This window comes from Plecotus auritus (assembly GCF_963455305.1).
Source record: "Plecotus auritus genome assembly, chromosome: 13".
NCBI lineage: Eukaryota > Metazoa > Chordata > Mammalia > Chiroptera > Vespertilionidae > Plecotus > Plecotus auritus.
The window spans coordinates 29,230,960-29,250,389 of record NC_137779.1 but is presented as its reverse complement, the minus strand read 5'-3'; the positions used below and the strand labels follow the sequence as shown (position 1 = coordinate 29,250,389).

General features: G+C 59.9%; 1 protein-coding gene across 1 annotated transcript in view; it reads right to left on the bottom strand.

Moving 5' to 3' along the window:
• LOC308238491 (immunoglobulin lambda-1 light chain-like) overlaps window positions 1–17,582 on the bottom strand; it is a 107,728-nt gene extending 90,146 nt beyond the window's left edge. Inside the window, exon 1 of the mRNA XM_080650437.1 lies at window positions 17,511–17,582. Coding sequence (XP_080506563.1) covers window positions 17,511–17,556 — 46 coding nt within the window. The 5' untranslated portion in view covers window positions 17,557–17,582. The remainder of the gene's footprint in view (window positions 1–17,510) is intronic.
• Window positions 17,583–19,430: the final 1,848 nt, after the last annotated feature.

Genomic DNA, 19,430 nt, shown 5'->3' with positions numbered 1-19,430 from the left:
GGATGGGGTTTTTGTCCCACTTCCCCATCTGCCTGTGTCACTGTGAGCATTACCACTGCTGTCCCATGACTGACAGTAATAGTCAGCCTCGTCCTCGGCCTGAGCCCCGCTGATGGTCAGAGTGTTTGTCTTCCCGGAGCTGGAGCCCGAGAACCGGTCAGGGATCCCTGAGGGCCGCTCACTGTCCTTGTAAATGACTGCCACAGGGCCCTGGCCGGGCTTCTGCTGGTGCCAGGAAGTATATTTTTTATCCAGGAACTCTCCAGTGCAGGTGATGCTGGCCGTCCCTCCCAGGGTCACTGACAAGGAGTCCGACTGGGTCAGCTCATAGGAGGCCACAGAGCCTGTAAGAGAGGAGAGGGGGGTTGAGGTTAAGGCCCCATTACCTGTAGGTTCCACCCCGAGGCTGTGCCCGGAGAAGCTCAGGGTTGGAGCGGGTCCAGCTCAGGTCGTGGGGGGCAGCACCTGTGCAGAGAGTGAGCAGGGGCAGCAGGAGAGGGGTCCAGGCCATGGCGGAGACACCCCAGGTTCAGCCTCTGAGCCCGCAGCTGGGCATGTGGCCTCTGGGCCTCTCTTATGCTCTGCAAGGGGCTCCTCATGCAAATCTCCTCCTCCCCGGGGGCCTCCTGGACTGGCTGCAGCTGCAAGGGGAACAGCTGGGCTGATGGAATTAAATAGGAGCCTCCCTCCCAGCCTCTACCAGGTTCCCCGGAGCTCTCCGTGGGGCTGAGGGAGACAGTGCTGACCCCTGACCCAGCCCCTGCACACACCCCCCAGGCTGACCTTTGACCTCCTCTCTGGGTATGGAGAGGACCCTGGGGCTTCCACTCTTGGGATCAGATCATCCAAGTGGGCGAAAAGAGCTCATAGAGACAGTGGCCAGTGGTCCTGCTGCCGCGGGAGAGGCAGGCTCCAAGCTCAGACCCAGTGAGGTTGGTCAGGGGCCTCTCAGGTCACTGTTCAGGTTCAAAAAAATAGGATACATTTTGGGATCTACTGGGGCAAAAACAACTCCTCAGCTTCAGTAAAACCAGGTGGATGATTCAAGGAAAGATCAATAGCACTGAACCTCACAGAAGGAATATTTTGCTTTAAAAAAAAAAACATTTGAAAGAGGATAAAAAAAACAAGTAATAAAGAGAAAATATTTGTAAACTAACTACCCAATGGACACCTCGAGTTCAGAATGTAAAAAGAAGCCTCAGATCTAGACAGGAAGAACCAAGAACACTTCTATGGTCCATGGAGAACATGGGGAGTTGTCATGAAGAACCTTGTAGTGAAGAAGATGTATCGGTGGAAACACGCACAGAAAAAGATGCTCATCCGTGGGCATTGGAGAAATGCCAGGTAAATACCGTGAGATCTCAGGTCCCGCTTCTCAGATTGGCTAACGTGAAAGAAGGGGTGACCCCGTGCGGGCGAGGGTGTGGAGAACCGGGGTCACTCACGCGTGGCTCCCGCTCGTGGGACATGGTACAGACAGTCGGGAAAGAGTGGGCAGCTGCTGAAAGCACGACCCTTGTCACTGCCGCACAACCCCAAGGAGTACTGGGCATGTGTTTCAGAGAAGTGACCACCTACGTTCACAGAGAAAGGACAGGAGGTGTGCCCAGCACCCGTGGGCATGACGTCCCCAGAGAACACTGAGATGCCCTTGCTGGGAGGAGGGTCCGCAGACTCCGGTCCCCCAGGACCATGGACTACGACTCGGCCGTGCAAAGGAAGGCGCTCAATGCAACGACAGTTGGGAGGAATCTACAGGGTCAGGGGTGGTGAAAAGTGCCCTCTCAGAGGCTACACACTCCGGGATTCTGTCTCTAATCCTACAGGTCATTCCTGAAATGAGGACTTTTAGACATGAAGACTCAACTAGTGGAGCCAGGAGGTGAGGGCAGGGAAGGGCGCCTTGAAGGGAGAGGAGGGTGCTGGTATAAAGGGAAAATGTGGGAGACCCCAGTGCGGACAGAAGGTTGCTGTGTCTTCATGCTGTTGTGGATCCATGAAGCCGCACGGGGGATAAAATCCCACAGAACCACACACACACACACACACTATGAAGAGGAAAAGAGGGAAAATGAAAGGAAGAGTGAATGACAAGCAACAGCAGAGAGCATAAGGGAGAGATAAACGGAAGAATTAAATGGAAAGTAATGAGAGAGAGAGAGAGAGAGAGAGAGAGAGAGAGAGAGAGAGAGAGAGAGAAGGCAGAGGGAGCATGAGGGGGGGCCTCCTCAGGTCTCTCTCACTCTGGCCCCGCCTCCCTGTCACTGTCAGCCACATCAGCTCCACCTCCCCCCCTGGACAGGTTGTCACCTGCTTCAGCTACTTCAGAGATTCTCTAAAGGCCACCCGTCACTCAAGCATTTATTTTTCTTATTAATATATTTATTTATTTATTTATTTGTTTGTTTGTTTGTTTGTTTATTATTTTTATTGATTTCAGAGAAGAAGGCAGTGGGAGAAAGAAAGCAACATCAATGATGAGAGAGAATCATTGATCAGCTGCCTCCTGCACGCCCCCTACTGGAGATGGAGCCCACAACCCAGGCATGTGCCCTTGACAGGTATTGAACCCTGACCTCCTCGTTCATAGATCGACATTCAACCACTGAGCCACGCCGGTGGGGCTATTTTTGTTTTTTGAAACAGCTTTATTCAGTGTAATTGATGCCACACTAGAACTTTAGATGCAAAGTTGACTTTCTGGGCTCAGCATCACGTGGCCCCTCTGAAGCCAAAGCCACAGTTAAGAAACAGACAAAGAAAGAAAAAAAAAAAAAGAAACAAAAAAAAAAAAAAAAAAAAAAAAAATAAGAAACAGACAAAGAAGGGGTCAGTTCTCCACACGGTTCATCTGTCCTTTTCCCTCCAGGGCTGACGTGATGCCCCTGAGACCCTGACCCTGTCACCCTGTGGCCACGACAGAGGGTCCCAAGTGCCTCTCCGGGGCCCTGTGTCGCCCTGTGACCTGGGACGTGTGCAGGCGAAGCCCTCACAGGCTGGTGCCCCTCTCAGCACAGCAGGGACCACCTGCCTCGGCCCCTTCCCTCGCCGTCCTCACTAGCACAGGGCGTCCCTCGGTCTGTCCATCGAGGCCACTGCTGACCCTCCCATGTTATGGGCAGCCAGGCCTGGGGAGGCCCTGGGTGAGTGTGGTCCACACTGGGGTTCGCATTGACTCCCCGACCTTCCTCCCGGCCCCCTCCCTGCAGGGTGAGGGGTGGGGAACCGCCCTGCAGAGGGATCCCCAGAGTCTTGTTAGGGTCATAGTCACCGACGCCCTTTAGAGAGCACCTCTTCACAGGGAGCAGGGTTGGGGTGGCCCTGGGACCCTGTGGCTCCAGCCGCCAGGGCTGACAAAGGTCACTGCGGGTCATCCCTGATCCAACTCCTCCTTCTCCTCCCACTCCCTGTCCATCCTCAGTGGCCGGGGTCCCGCCCCGTCTCTCAAAGGCCTGGGCAGAGGGGGAGCCTGTCTTGGCCCCACAAGCAGAGGCTCTGGCGCAGAGGGAGGAGCCAGACCCTGCTCCAAGCTGGTCCTGCTCAGACCTCCCCACAGGCCAGCCTACCTCCTGGGCCCAGCGCTGAACCGCCCACGGGGTCAGGGAATCTGTCCTGCCTCCCTGAGGACCAATGCTTCCTGCTCAGCCCAGTCCTGCCAGGGCCCCGCCTCCCTCCACGGAGCAGCACAGGCAACAGCAGATGTCCAAGGTCACCTCTGCAGCCCCGAGGTCTCTGTTCCTTCCCTGAGCAGAGCCCTGACGGGAGCCCAAGTCTGGTGCCTTCTGGGACGTGGTCAGCGCAGCCCCACTCGCCCTCAGGGGCCTGTTTTGCGGGGTCTGGTGTGGTGGGTCCCCGCTTCCTGCCCACAGGAGAGGGGGGAGCAGAATGTAAGTGTCGCCACAAGGACCTCAGTCATGGCCCCCGTTTGCTTCTCCCCTTGGTGCCTTGGGAGCAGGGGAGGCTGATGGGTTTTGCTGAGTGAGTATCTCAGCATCCTGGAGAGAGACAGGGAGCAGGTCCCCAAGTCCCCAGGGAGGAACAGACAAGGGAGGGAGGTTTTAGACCCACTTCCCCTTTGTCTGTGTCACTGTGGACCCCTGCGAATTTCCCATCAATAGCATAGTCTGCACCACAGAAGTACTCAGCCTCGTCCTCAGACTGGAGGGTGGAGATGGTCAAGTAGCGGTCGGCCCCGGAGCTGGAGCCCGAGAAGCGATTGGGGATCCCGTCCCCCTTGCCATGGCTTCCAGAACTCGTAAGGTACATGACATATCGAGGGGCCTGTCCTGGTCTCTGCTGATACCAGTAAATAGTGTAGGTGCTATGCTCCCGGCTCAGGGTGCAGGTGAGCTTGGCCGAGGCCCCCGGGGAGGCAGAGGCAGATGGGGGCTGGGTGAGTACAGGAGGAGCACAGAGACCTGCGGACAGAAAACACAGAGCGATGCCCAATGCACCCCGATGTGCAGGCGCCCCGAGGACTGAGCTTGGAGGGGGAATCGGGGGCAGGACCCCAGGTGCTGTGGCCGCTCTGACCTGTGGAGACGACGAGGGGCAGGAGGTAGAAGGGAAGCCAGGCCATGGTGGGAGGGTGCTGAGCGCTGCCTGCGGCTGCCCAGCTGGCACTGGCCCTGCAGCCCCTGTCTTATACCCTCTGCCTGCAGCTCAGGAGGGAGGAGCAGGGATGCAAATGTGTTCTCTGGGCCCAGCCAGGGTCTGTCTCAGCTGCTGTCCCCGCCCTGAGCCCAGGGCCTCCTGCTGGGCCTCCCCTGAGGGCAGAGGGCAGGTGTGGGTTTCACTGCTAAGAGCTGGTTGACCTTAGAAGGGTCTTCAAAGGAGCTCAGTCCTGCTCTTTGCACTTGACACTGTCCAGGGGACTCTGACCTCTAAAGAGCCCAAACCAGGACCCACAGCGCCTCCTGCTGTCCCCAGGGTGAATGTCACCTCCCTGTGCAGCTTGTTCATCACCATGACTCCTTCTGAGAGCTTCCTGGATGCTGACAGGTGGGGAGTGTGTCCCTGGGCCCTCACTCAGCATCACAGGAACCCACACCATCCTCTGCTGGGGCCCAGCCTCTCCTCCAGGCCAATGAGGAGGGAGTGTCCTTGGGAGGTGAATGATTTTCCCAGAATCCCCCAGACAGAGTTGATGGGTCAAGACTCCAATGTAGGAGACTGAACTCAGAGCCTGACCTTTCACTCCCTCTCTGCTCTGTTTCTCACCAGACCCCATGACCCCTATCCCACCACCCCCCTCTCTCCCCTGGCCCCAGGCCTCCTGAGCCCCCTGTCCCGCCCTCTGTTCTCTATTCTGCTGTCCGTCCTCCTCCTGAGTCTGGGTGAGGAGCGCTCACCTCTGCACCGCGTTGGCATCTGCGTTTCTCTGAAATGTGGGCCTGTCTGTGCTCAGAGGTGGGGCCCCTGAAATACTTACCAGTTTGTAAAAATCAGAACAAGAGTGATGTCATCAGTATTTTCCATTTAATTCACATTGAAATGATGACAATTCCAACAAAGCCAGGTTAACAGAATCTACTGTGAAAACGGACACCACTGTGTCTTCCCGTTATTACCATCTGGACGTTGACATGTTGAAATGACACATTGGTTCAAACTGTTGAATCCGGTGGACCAGACTGCTCTCCGAAGCTGGTGTATCTGTCACTTTCTCTCTCAAAGGAGCGAGCCCGGCCAGTGTGGCTCCGCAGTTGAGTGTCAGCCTATGAACCCGGAGGTCACGGTTCCATTCCCGGTCAGGGCACAGGCCTGGGTTGCAGGCTGGATCCCCAGTGTGGGGCGTGCAGGCGGCAGCTGATCCATGATTCTCTCTCATCATGGATGTTTCTCTCTCTTTCCCTCTCCCTTCTGCTCTGACATCAATAAAAATATCCTTGAAAAAAGAAAAGGAGAAGGGAGGATACTCTCTGGCACCTTCACAGGAGACCGGGTCACAGCTGGGAAAGCCGGAGAGGCCACAGGGCTGTGGTGACGACCAGGGACTCTGTGGGGACAAGACCAGTCGCTCCCCCTCCAGGACTCCTCCTGGGGTCACGGGGGAGGGGGGGTGATGCCCAGGGTCTCCAGAGGCTGCTCTGTCCCCCAGGAGCACTCTGGGGTTTCCATGTGATCACCTCCTGAGTGCTGTGGTCTAAGTCATTTCTGTGGGCCCTGTGCACAGCCTCTCCCTCACGGACCTGCGCCTCGTGGAGACGAAGGTGCAAATGGGACGGGACGGGGCTGCGAGCTGCCGAGGCGGGAACACGAGGGCGTGAGAGATCGTTCCGTCAGAGCATCGCACTCGCTGTCCCCGTCATGATGGCCCTGCGGACGGGACTTCCACTGAGGACCCTGAAGGACAAGGTAGAGCTACCCAGGGAGAGGGGTGCCCTGTGGGGGAGGGGTGCCCTGTGGGGGATGGGTGTCCTGTGGGGGATGGGTGCCCTGTGGGGGAGGGGTGCCCTGTGGGGGATAGGTGCCCTGTGGGGGATGGGTGTCCTGTGGGGGATGGGTGCCCTGTGGGGGAGGGGTGCCCTGTGGGGGATAGGTGCCCTGTGGGGGATGGGTGCCCTGTGGGGGAGGGGTGTCCTATGGGGGATGGGTGCCCTTTGGGGGATGTGTGCCCTGTGGGGGATGGGTGCCCTGTGGGGGATGGGTGTACTGTGGGGATGGGTACCCTGTGGAGGATGTAGGGGATGTGGGGACTGAGCTCACCGCGGGGGACAAGGGGGTGTGGGGGGGAGGCATGGTGGATGGAGGCCCTCAGCTCGATCAGGGCTCCAGGACGGAGCAGCTGTCTGCAGAGCCGGTGGCTCTCTCCTGCGGGAATGGGCTGCCTGTCCTTCTCCCCGTTAGTGGTTCTCATGCTGGGATGCGGGGAACTCCGTGGACACAGATCACTCATTTCTCAGCGGCGCTTCCTCCCCCTTTCCCAGAGGCCACCAGGGCAGACTCTAGTCTGGGGCTCATTCTGCCCCCACGGAGCCAGAGCTCTTCTGAGGAGTCCCCCCGATGCCTCCCTCAGGAGTGTCTCCCTCTGGCTGGGGCGCAGTGCGGGGCTGGGTGCTGGCTCTGTGGGATGTGCCCTCTAACGTCCTTGGAGGCGCCTTCCCGGCCTCGGGAGGTCCCCCCAGGGGCTCATCTATGCTGTGAGGAGCGTCTGCAGACCCCAGAGGGTCCCCCCCAGCTCCGTCCCCTCGGCGCTCTGCCCGCTGGGCTCTTGTTTGCTCTCTGGGGCCCTGAAACGCTCTGAGGGGAGACCCTCCCCCAGGCGGCCCCTCTGGGAGGAAGCGTGGGGGCCAGCCTCGGGGACTGCACAGGGGTGACACTGAGGCCTCCACTGGAGGCTGCCTGGGCCTTCTGAAGGGGGGGGGGCCTTGGGGCCTTGGCATCAGGGGTGCACTGGGCCTGAGTCACACTCACAGAGAGGGCATGACCTTGGGAGAGGCACTTCCCTGCCCCAGGGTGTCCTCCAGCGAGGTCCCAGCTGTGACCCCCAGGGGCGCCCATCAGCGGTGGGCAGTGGGTCCCACTGCACTTTGCTCCCTGCAGAGTCCTGGGCTGCACGGAGCGGGGCTCTAGGAGCTCAGCTGGGCTGGGAGGGTCCGGGGATTCATCCAGAACGTGGCCCCGTGTCCACTGTGTACAAAGTCAAAGGCTGTTGCTTCAGACACAGGGTTCCGTCAGACTGTCCTGGCTCAGCCCTCCCTCAGGGATGACACTGCGGCCCACACGCACCAGGGAGCCGGTCCCACCCGCCCTGAGCCAGCCTGTCCCTCCCTCTGCAGAGCTGCCCGAGGCTGAGGAGGGGGCAGCTCAGGGCCTCGGAAGTGGGACCCGGGCTGAACCTACAGTCCTCGGGGCTGAAGCAGAGGGTGACACGGGGAGGTTTCTGTCCCACTTCCCCATCCGCCTGTGTCACTGTGAGCATCATCACTTCCCCATCCGCCTGTGTCACTGTGAGCATCATCACTGTCGTCCAACGCTAAACAGTAATAGTCCGCCTCGTCCTGGGCCTGGGCCCCGCTGATGGTCAGGGTGTCCGTGTCCCCTGAGTGAGAGCCAGAGAATCGCTCAGGGATCGTTGAAGTCCGGCTTCCATCACCAGCGACGACTAACACGGGGGCCTGGCCCGGCTTCTGCTGGTACCAGCTGGGATAATATTTTTCTACGAGTTCTCCCTGGCAGGTGATCTTGGCCGTCCCGCCTGGGGCCACAGACACTGCTGGGGGCTGAGTCACTTCGGAAGAGGCCACGGGACCTGTAAGAGAGGAGAGGAGAGGAGAGGAGAGGAGAGGAGAGGAGAGGAGAGGAGAGGAGAGGAGAGGAGAGGTGAGGAGAGGTGAGGAGAGTGTGGGCATGAGGGTCTCAGTCCCAGAGGCCCACACCCCGCAGTGTCCCCTGAGCTGAGCTGAAGGTCATGGCCAGGCTGCTCCCTGGTGTCTGGGGCTGAGGCTGGGGCAGCACCTGTGCAGAGTGTGAGGAGGGGGAGCAGAAGGGTCCAGGCCATGGTGAGGCTGCCAGGTTCTGCTCTGAGCCCTCAGCTGGGGGTGTGGTCTTCAAGGCTCTTCACTGCTGGGTGGGCGGGGCCTCATGCAAATCCACTTCCTTCCTCCTGGGGCTCAGGGGGGTCTCCCTGCTGAGCAGAAAAGGGCTCAGTGTAGGAGGCTGTGCCAGGGCTCCATGCACAGGGCCTGCACCAGGTTCCCTAGAGCGCCCTGTGCTGTCCACTTAGAGAGCTCTGTCGGCCGGTGTGGCCCAATGTTGGAGCATCGACCCAGGAATCAGGAGGTCCCGGTTCCATTCCAGTGAGGGCCCATGCCCAGGTAGGGGGTCAATCCCATTAGGGTGTGCAGGAGGCTGCCAATCAGTGATTCTCTCCTCATTGATGTTTCTATCCCAATCCCTCTCCCTACTTTCTCTGAAATGAATAAAACCATATTTTAAAAAGGTAATTCTGACCCCTGACCCAGCACCCTGGCCTCCTCTCTGGGCCTGTGGACAACCCTCAGGCCTCCTGTCTGGTGAGGACTCACCCACAGGGCGGGGCTGGGAGGAGCCTGTGGGGACAGAGGTCATGCTGGGGTGGGACAGGCCAGGGTCCCAGGGCCAGAGGCAGAGAAATTGCTCATGTGCCTCTCAGGCGACCGTGTTATTGGTTGTTTGAGGAAGAAATAAGAGAAATCTCTGAGACCCAAGGCCAGGCCAGAATTCTCCGATGACATCAGAAGCATGATTCACGAAAGAGACCATCAGTCCATTGAGACTCAGCGATGGCCATCTGCTTGGCTGTGCAAAGCTTCCTAAAGGAACAGGCAACAGAGGGAAGAGAAATGCGTGTGAACCACATTTCCCATGGATGACCCGTGCAGAGAGGACAGGGAGGATCATGGAATTTAGCCAAAGAATCACAGCCCAGGAGGACACAGGCAGGAACCCTGAGCAGGCGCGTCAGGAAGAGGGTGTGTGGAGGCCATGAGCTCAGGGAGGGCGTTCATCCTTAGCTGCTAGGGAAACACCAACGAAAACCACAGGAGACACGACCACACGGGTCAGGGGGCTCCCGTGACACAGGGACCCCGGTGGGTGCCCCAGGGGCGGGAGGCAGGGAGGCGGGAGCAGGGACGGTGGGAACGGGAAAGGGTCGGTGACTGTGGGAAAGCGCTTCCCAGCCTCTGGAGGACTGAGACCCGCACTCAGCACACAGCCCAGCAGCTGTGCTCCGGGCACTGGTTTCAGAGGGAGGACTGTGCTCACAGAGACACTGCGCACAGAGGTCATGGCCCCGCGGGCACCATGTCCACGTGGGAACCCTCGGAGGCCTCTGCCCTTCCTGCGTGGATGGGTCACGGATGTCACTCCGCCCAGAGCAGGGAACACTGCTCAGCAATGAGAAGGAAGGAGCTCTTTTTACAATATGTGCATTTTTATTGATTTCAGAGAGGAAGGGAGGGGGAGAGAAAAATCCAGAGAGAGAGAGCGACAAAGAGGGTCCCGCGGGGCCTTGTTTGGGACAAAGTCACCACAGCCCTTTAGAGAACAGCCCTTCACAGGGAGGGGACACAGGGGTGGCCCTGGGACCCTGTGCCTCCAGCCCCCTGGGCTGCCAGAGGTCACTGCGGGGTCAGCCCTGATCCATCTCTCCTCCTGCTCCCTGTCCCCTCCTTCCCAGGAGACCAGCCCCTTCCCTCTCTCCCCCTGGGGGTCACCCAGGCCCCAGGCAGCTCCTGGTGTTCATCTCAGAACCAGCCACCGGGGACCAGCCCTGCCTCCCTCCTGCCCCAGCTCAGCTCAGCGCCCAGGGACCCGGGCGAGTTAGTCCACAGCGGCTCCATGCGGCCTGGGTGGTGTGGGAGTGTGAAAGGTGCTGTATTTCAGATTCCAGAAAACCCCCTCCCCTGGGCTCCCCGTGTGATGCCATCGAGGGGGATCCCCCACAGGACTCCCCTCCAGCGGGAAGGAGTCCACACATTTCCCTCTTCAGTCTCCCGCCCCCATGCCCAGCTGCCCTCCCAGGGGACATGGTCTGACCGACCTTGGGAAAGGCCTGGGCAGAGGGGAGCCTGTTTTGGCCCCACAAGCAGATGCTCTGGCACAGATGGAGGAGCCAGGCCCTGCTCCATGCTGGTCCTGCTCAGACCTCCCCACAGGCCCCGCCTCCCTGCTGGGCCCAGGGCTGTGCCCCCCAAGGGGTCAGGGTCTCTGTCCTGCCTCCCTGAGGACCAGATGCTTCCTGCTCAGCCCTGTCCTGCCAGGACCGGGGTCTGAGTCCATGCTGCACCCACTGAAGGGGTTCACTGCTGTGTGTTCCACCGTCTCCGCAGGGACCCTGAGATCTGGGCTCTTCCCCTGACCAGAGCCCCAGGTTGGAGCGCAGGCCGAAGGGTCCTGGGGGACACGGCCATCACAGCCCCAGCTCTCTCTCAGTGTTTTCCCTCGTGGGCCAGGCAGGTCTCCCAGCATCGTCCCCACAGGCCTGTGGGTGAAGACACTCCTGCTGTCTGGTCCCCAGGACCTACCTGGTGCCCGCACGTGCCTCTGCTCAGGGCTCTCAGCAGGAGGAGGGGCGAGATGATGGGGTGCAAGGAGGACAGTCATGGGCTCAGGGTCCTGGGGAGGGGCAGGGAGGCCACCCTCCGGACCCGAGGGAGGAGAGTCCGGGGAGGGAGGTTTTTCTCTCACTTCCCCTCTGCGTGTGTCACTGTGGCTTAACCAGTCTGGCCATCAATTGTATGTTTCTCACCACAGTAATACTCAGCCTCGTCCTCAGACTGGAGGGTGGAGATGGTTAAGTAGCGGTCGGCCCCGGAACTGGAGCCTGAGAAGCGATCGGGGATCCCATCCCCCTTGATGTGGCTTCCATCACTGTTAACCTTCATCAAAAACCGAGGGGCCTGTCCTGGTCTCTGCTGATACCACCAAATAAAGTAGTTGCTGTGCTCCTGGCTCAGGGTGCAGGTGAGCTTGGCCAAGGCCCCCGGGGAGGCAGAGACAGATGGGGGCTGGGTGAGCACAGGAGGAGCACAGAGACCTGCGGACAGAAAACACAGAGCGATGCCCAATGCACCCCGATGTGCAGGCGCCCCGAGGACTGAGCTTGGAGGGGGAATCTGGGGCAGGACCCCAGGTGCTGAGGCCGCTCTGACCTGTGGAGACGAGGAGGGGCAGGAGGTAGAAGGGAAGCCAGGCCATGCTGGGAGGGTGCTGAGCGCTGCCTGTGGCTGCCCAGCTGGCACTGGCCCTGCAGCCCCTGTCTTATCCCCTCTGCCTGCAGCTCAGGAGGGAGGAGCAGGGATGCAAATGTGTTCTCTGGGCCCAGCCAGGGTCTGTGTCAGCTGCTGTCCCCGCCCTGAGCCCAGGGCCTCCTGCTGGGCCTCCCCTGAGGGCAGAGGGCAGGTGTGGGTTTCACTGCTAAGAGCTGGTTGGCCCATAGAAGGGTCTTCAAAGGAGCTCAGTCCTGCTCTTTGCACTTGACACAGCCCAGGGGACTCTGACCTCTAAAGGCCCCAAACCAGGACCCACAGCGCCCCCTGGTGTCCCCAGGGTGAATGTCACCTCCCTGTGCAGCTTGTTCATCACCATGACTCCTTCTGAGAGCTTCCTGGAGGCTGACAGGTGGGGAGTGTGTCCCTGGGCCCTCACTCAGCATCACAGGAACCCACACCATCCTCTGCTGGAGGCCCAGCCTCTCCTCCAGGGCAATGAGGAGGGAGTGTCCTTGGGAGGTTAGTGATTTTCCCAGAACCTCCTAGATAGAGATGATGGGTCAAGACTCCAATGTAGGAGACTGACCTCAGAGCTTGACCTGTCTGTCCCCTCCCTGCCCCACCCCTCACCAGGCCCCATTCCCCATCCTTCACACCCGGCCCCCAGGCCTCCTGAGCCCTCCTGTCCTGCCCTCTGTTCTCCTTCAGGTGTCTGTCCTCCGTGAGTCTGCTCTGAACAGCACTCAGATCCTCACGGTGTTGGCATTGGCGTTCCCCAGGGAAACATGGAACTGTGTGTGGACTGAGGTGGGGAACGCCCCCTCCCTCCATGACTGGCCCCACGGGGTCATGTGTCAAAGGCACATGGGAATCAGGTCCTGCTTAGGGCCCCTGTCAGGTGAGGTTGTTAGCAGTTTGGATCAGGATTGGTCTTCTGACCTGGCCAAGGCCATTGAGTGTGGAGCAGGGTCAGTATAGGAAGAGAAACCTTTGATTTTATAAAGTACATTTGGTAAGAAAGCAGGTTTCACCCAACATCCCTGAGGGATGTGTTGGTTGTCCATCTGGTCCCGCTGAGGTTGCGATGAAAGCGTTCACTCCCACAGGCTGGCATCGCTGGACATGGGAGAGAAGTGGGAGGCGCTGGGTGACTCCTGAGCACAGACACAGAGACCCCTGGCCACTGCTCAGTGTTGGGTCTAAAGAGGGAACTGACATGAGCCCAGGACCCCTGCCTCAGGCACGCCCCCTGCTGCTCCCAGCTGAGGGGGCACCAGCTCCCCTCTCCCTTCCCACCCGATGCTGCCCCTCCTCACACCCACACCTCAGGGTCTCCCCAGGGGCCCTGCGGGCCACTCCTGCTGCCCAGTCCTCACCCCTGAGCTGTGGGGCTCATGACCACGTGGGAGGGAACCTGTTAGTACATCCTGGGCGACCTGACCCCCATGGAAGGGTCTGTGCTGGGCAATGAGGCCAACATGCCCCTTTGGAGAACAGCAGGTCCCCCCACACCCACCCCACCCTCTTCCATAAACATTCCTTATCCTCAGCCTTCTCTCTAGGTCTCTGCGCACAACACAACATCCTGCCTTGTGAGGTTCATGGAAATGACCTTCCCACAGAGGACACTCACAGCAACATTTATTTGTTTATTTTTAAAATATATTTTTATTGATTTTAGAGATTAAGGGAGAGAGAGAGAGAGAGAGAGAGAGAGAGAAACATCAATATGAGAGATAATAATTGATTGGCCGCCTCCTGGATCCCACTTCTGGGGAATGAGACCACAAACCTGTCACGTGCCCTTTAGCAGAATCGGACACGGGACCCCTCATCTGCAGGCGGTCGCTCTACCCACTGTGCCACCCCAGCGAGGCCCAGCAACGTTTATTTAAAGTTCACAAGGCCCATTGTCACCCAGACACTGCCGGGTGGTGAATGTGTCTGGGAGCCCAGGTCCCCTGTAAACTGGGGTTCCTTTGGACACGGTGGGGTCGCTGTGGAGCTGATGTGGCTGCTCTTACAGACGTTCCCTCTCACGGTGTCCAGGCTCCTCCCGGGGCAGGTCCGATGCTCCCACCTCCTCAGGGCCTCATGCTCCTGGACAGGACCCGGGGCTGACAGGGCTCCGAGTGGGATCGTCCAAAGGGGCCCGAAGCTGCCCTGCTCTCGCTCCACACAGACGGCAGCCAAGCTCAGGGCTGGTGTGCAGTCCTCGGGGCTGGAGGAGAGGGTGACACGGGGAGGTTTCTGTCCCACTTCCCCATCTGCCTGTGTCACTGTGAGCTTTAGCACTGTCATCCCACACTAAACAGTAATAGTCCGCCTCATCCTGGGCCTGGGCCCCGCTGATGGTCAGGGTCTCCGTGTCCCCTGAGTAAGAGCTAGAGAATCGCTCAGGGATCCTTGAGGTCCGGTTTTCGTCATCGTGGATGACCAGCACGGGGGCCTGGCCGGGCTTCTGCTGGAGCCAAACAGGATTAACTTTTTCTATGAGTTCTCCCTTGCAGGTGATCCTGGCCGTCTGTCCTGGGGCCACAGACACTGCTGGGGGCTGTGTCACTTCTGAAGAGGCCATAGAACCTATAAAAGAGAGGACAGGTGAGTGTGGGCATGAGGGTCTCAGTCCCAGATACCCACACCCCACAGCATCCCCTGAGCTGAGCTGAAGGTCATGGCCAGGCTGCTCCCTGGTGTCTGGGGCTGAGGCTGGGGCAGCACCTGTGCAGAGTGTGAGGAGGGGGAGCAGAAGGGTCCAGGCCATGGTGAGGCTGCCAGGCTGTGCTCTGAGCCCTCAGCTGGGGTGTGGTCTTCAAGGCTCTTCACCCCTGGGTGGGCGGGGCCTCATGTAAATCCACTTCCTTCCTCCTGGGGCTCAGGGGTCTCCCTGCTGAGCAGAAAAGGGCTCAGTGTAGGAGGCTGTGCCAGGGCTCCATGCACAGGGCCTGCACCAGGTTCCCTAGAGCGCCCTGTGCTGTCCACTTAGAGAGCTCTGTCCGGCCGGTGTGGCCCGATGTTGGCGCATCGACCCATGAACCAGGAGGTCCTGGTTCCATTCCGGGTGAGGGCCCATGCCCAGGTAGGGGGTCAATCCCATTAGGGGGTGCAGGAGGCTGCCTATCAATGATTCTCTCATCATTTTTGTTCTATCTCTACTATCCCACCCTACTTTTTCTGAAATCAATAAAAACATTTTTTTTAACAAAAGAGATAGTTCTGACCCCTGACCCAGCACCCTGGCCTCCACTCTGGGCCTGTGGACAATCCTCAGGCCTCCTGTCTGGTGAGGACTCACCCACAGGGCGGGGCAGCGGGGCTGGGAGGAGCCTGTGGGGACAGAGGTCATGCTGGGGTGGGACAGGCCAGGGTCCCAGGGCCAGAGGCAGAGAAATTGCTCATGTGCCTCTCAGGCGACCGTGTTATTGGTTGTTTGAGGAAGAAATAAGAGAAATCTCTGAGACCCAGGGCCAGGCCAGAATTCTCTGATGACATCAGAAGCATGATTCACGAAAGAGACCATCAGTCCATTGAGACTCACCGAAAGCCATCTCCTTGTCCACGTAGGAACCCTCGGAGGCCTCTGCCCTTCCTGCATGGATGGGTCAGGGACGTCACTCCGCCCAGAGCAGGGAACACTGCTCAGCAATGAGAAGGAAGGAGCTCTTTTTACAATATGTGCATTTTTATTGATTTCAGAGAGGAAGGGAGGGGGAGAGAAAAATCCAGAGAGAGAGAGCGCGACAAAGAGGGTCCCGCGGGGCCTTGTTTGGGACAAAGTCACCACAGCCCTTTAGAGAACAGCCCTTCACAGGGAGGGGGACGGGGGTGGCCCTGGGACTCTGTGCCTCCAGCCGCCTGACTGCCAGAGGTCACTGCGGGGTCAGCCCTGATCCATCCCTCCTCCTGCTCCCTGTCCCCTCCTTCCCAGGAGACCAGCCCCTTCACCTCCCTCTCCCGCTGGGGGTCACCCAGACCCCAGGCAGCTCCTGGTGTTCATCTCAGAACCAGCCACTGGGGACCAGCCCTGCCTCCCTCCGGCCCCAGCTCAGCTCAGCGCCCAGGGACCCGGGCGAGTTAGTCCACAGCGGCTCCATGCGGCCTGGGTGGTGTGGGAGTGTGAAAGGTGCTGTATTTCAGATTCCAGAAAACCAGGCAGAAGGCCAGTCTGTCCCCTCCCCTGGGCTCCCCGTGTGATGCCATTGAGGGGGGTCCCCACAGGACTCCCCTCCAGCGGGAAGGAGTCCACACATCTCCCTCTTCAGTCTCCCGCCCCCATGCCCTGCTGCCCTCCCAGGGGACATGGTCTGACCGAACTTGGGAAAGGCCTGGGCAGAGGGGAGCCTGTCTTGGCCCCACAAGCAGAGGCTCTGGCCCAGAAGGAGGATCCAGGCCCTGTGCCAAGCTGGTCCTGCTCAGACCTCCCCACAGGCCCTGCCTCCCTCCTGGGCCCAGAGCTGCGCCCCCCACCGGGTAGAGGCCTCTGTCCTGCCTCCCTGAGGAACAGAGGCTTTCTGCTCAGCCCTGTCCTGCCAGGACCTGGGTCAGAGTCCATGCTGCACCCAGAGTGAAGACGCTCAAGGCCGAGTCTTACAGGTCTCCGCCAGGACCCCGAGATCTGGGCTCCTCCCCTGACCAGAGCCCCAGGTTGGAGCGCAGGCCAGAGGGCGTTGGGGGACACGGCCATCTCAGCCCCCTCCCCTCAGGGGTTCCCCTCGTGGGCAGGCACATCGCCCAGCATTGTCCCCACAGCCTGTGGGTGAAGACACTCCTGCTGTCTGGTCGCAGGGACCTCAGTGATGCCCGCACAGGCCTCTCCGCAGGGCCCTCAGCAGGAAGAGTTGCATGATGATGGGGTGCAAGGAAGAGCGTCATGGGCTCAGGGTCCTGGGGAGGGGCAGGGAGGCCACCCTCCGGACCTGTGGGAGGAGCCCGCGGAGGGAGGTTTTTCTCTCTGTAATCCACCATTTCCATCCACAGGAACAGAGGCCCCGAGGGGACAGAGGACCCGCTGAGCCCCCCAGCGCTGCAGGGGCCGGGCCAGGACAGGGAGGACTCCTGACCCTGAGGCCTGACCTGCAGCTGCTCAGACAGCGGGTGAGCGTGAGCACCAGGCCTGGCAGGCAGGTTTCTGTCCCACTTCCCCATCTGCCTGAGTCACTGTGAGGATCATCACTGCTGTCCCACACCTGACAGTAATAGTCGGCCTCGTCCTGGGCCTGGGCCCCGCTGATGGTCAGGGTGGCCGTGTTCCCCGAGTTGGAGCCGGAGAATCGGTCAGGGATCCCTGAGGGCCGCTTGCTATCCTCATAGATGACCAGCACGGGGGCCTGGCCGGGCTTCTGCTGGTACCAGTGAGTATATGTACCACCAATGTTGTTACCCTCACACGTGAGCCTGGCCGTCTGTCCCGGGTTCACGGACACCGAGGGCGGCTGTGTCAGCTCGTAGGAGGCCACAGAGGCTGCAGGAGGGAGAGGAGGCAGGGAGGTGAGGGCCCATTCCCAGGAACCCCCTGAGCCTGCCTGCCTGAGCCACAGGGATTCCCAGGCCCCAGTGCTCCCCCCGCATCCCCCTCAGCCAGGTGGCCTGGGGCTCCCTGGGATGGAGCCTCTGAGCAAGGAGCCCTCCCCTTTCTGCTGGAGGGGAGCCCTCAGGGTCCGCAGAGCCTGTGAGACTGGGGGCTCAGTCCCCCAGCCCTGAGCCAGCAGCTGTTCCTGACCTCCTGCCCCCCCAGGCCGCCCCTGAGCACAGAGTCAGCCAGGCTGCTCCAGGCCCTGGGGCTGGGAGGGGTGATCAGAGCAGCACCTGTGCAGTGAGCCAGGAGGCCGAGGAGGAGAGGGGTCCAGGCCATGGTGGGCGCCCTGACTCTGCTCCCTGAGGCCCAGGCTGCAGGCTTCCTCCCAGCCTCTCTTATCCCCTTGGAGACAGCTGGGGGGCATGCAAATCAGCCAGGCCCAGGGGCTGCTGGGAGCTTGTGGGCTCTGAGAAGGGCTCAGCCCAGGGACACAGGGGGGGAGGGAGGGCAGCCCCTGCAGATCCCACCCAGCGGGTCCCATTTTCTGGGGTGACATCTGCCACAGCAGGGCTCCAGGGGGAGGGGGGAGGGTGCCTGCATTGGCTGAAGGAACCCTGCAGGTGACATCACACCCTTAGGGGCGAGGACCTGCTTCATCGCGGCCCCTGGGCCTCAGAGACCGAATAACATTGATCCCTTGTCAACAACACAGGCAGTTTTTTGTTTTACTTTTTTAATCTGTTTTTTATTGATTTCAGAGAGAGGAAGGGAGAGGCACAGAGAGAGAAACATCAATGACGAAAGAGAAACAGACAGGCTGCCTCCTGCACACCCCCTGCTGGGGATCTAGCCCCCAACCGGTCCAATGCACTGAGAGGAACTGGACCGGGGCTCCTGGTTGACAGGTCACAGCTCCATGCTCAACCACTGGCCACATGGAGCTGTTAAAACACTCATGGTGCGGTCAGTGTCTGCCCTGGGCCCTGAGTCCTCAGGCAGATCACAGGGGCGGGGCCTCAGACTCCCCATTGTGCAGCCTGGGCAGGAGCAGGTGGGGAGTTAACGGGAATCTCTGAGGTGTAGGGAATGAGAGCCGGCTGCCCAGCGGAGCAGCGCTTCAGGGAACGCGTCTCACCAATAGCTTGTCCCGTGGGGGACATATTCAGGAATAGAAGTGACCTAATTACGCAGTGAGGTCAAGACCAGGTCACTGGGCACCTGCGGTGTTTTCGGCCCTGGGACACAGGAAGCCGAGGCCAGTGGTCGGCAAACTCATTAGTCAACAGAGCCAAATACCAACAGGACAACGATTGAAATTTCTTTGGAGAGCCAGATTTTTTTTAAAAAATATATTTTATTGATATTTTACAGAGAGGAAGGGAGAGGGATAGAGAGCTAGAAACATCGATGAGAGAGAAGCATCGATCAGCTGCCTCCTGCACACCTCCCACTGGGGATGTGCCCGCAACCAAGGTACATGCCCTTGACCAGAATCGAACCCGGGACCCTTCAGTCCGCAGGCCGACGCTCTATCCACTGAGCCAAACCTGTTTCGGCCGAGAGCCACATTTTTTAAGCTTAAACTTCTTCTAACACCACCTCTTCAAAATAGACTCGTCCAGGCCATGGTATTTTGTGGAAGAGCCACACTCAAGGGGCCAAAGCCGCACTTTGCCGACCACTGGCCTAGGGCTTCCCGGCCACGGGCCCAGCAGAATCGGTGCATCAGTGTCCAGGGTGACACTACGGAAAACCTGTCCTTTCCCTTTAGGTTTAGGTTAAGGTTACTTACCCTCCCGCCCTGGCCCATTAGGACCCCTGATGCCAGGCCCACCCCATGTGCAGGTGGCTTTGCCAGGTGACTCTCTGGCGCCCCCTGGTGGCGGCTCCGCCCTGGCTGTGGAGGTGCAGGGTGACCTCTGCCCAGGGGTAGATGCACAACCCACTGCTCAGGTGGAGACTCCTGGTCCTGGGGCTGCTGGGCCCAGGGGAGGGGGACTCGCTCCTCTCTGTGTGACCTCTGACCTCCTCCACCCGGCAGGGAGGGCTCAGGGCACCCACTAAACTGTGAAAACAAAGGAAGCAGAGCCAGCAGCCTCAGGGCAGGAGAGGGAGCTGTGAGGGGGTGTGCGAGGAGCTGGGTCAGGCCCTGCCCTGCGGGAGAGTCAGGCGTGACCCAGGACACACGTGAGCAGTGGCCAGGGGTGCTC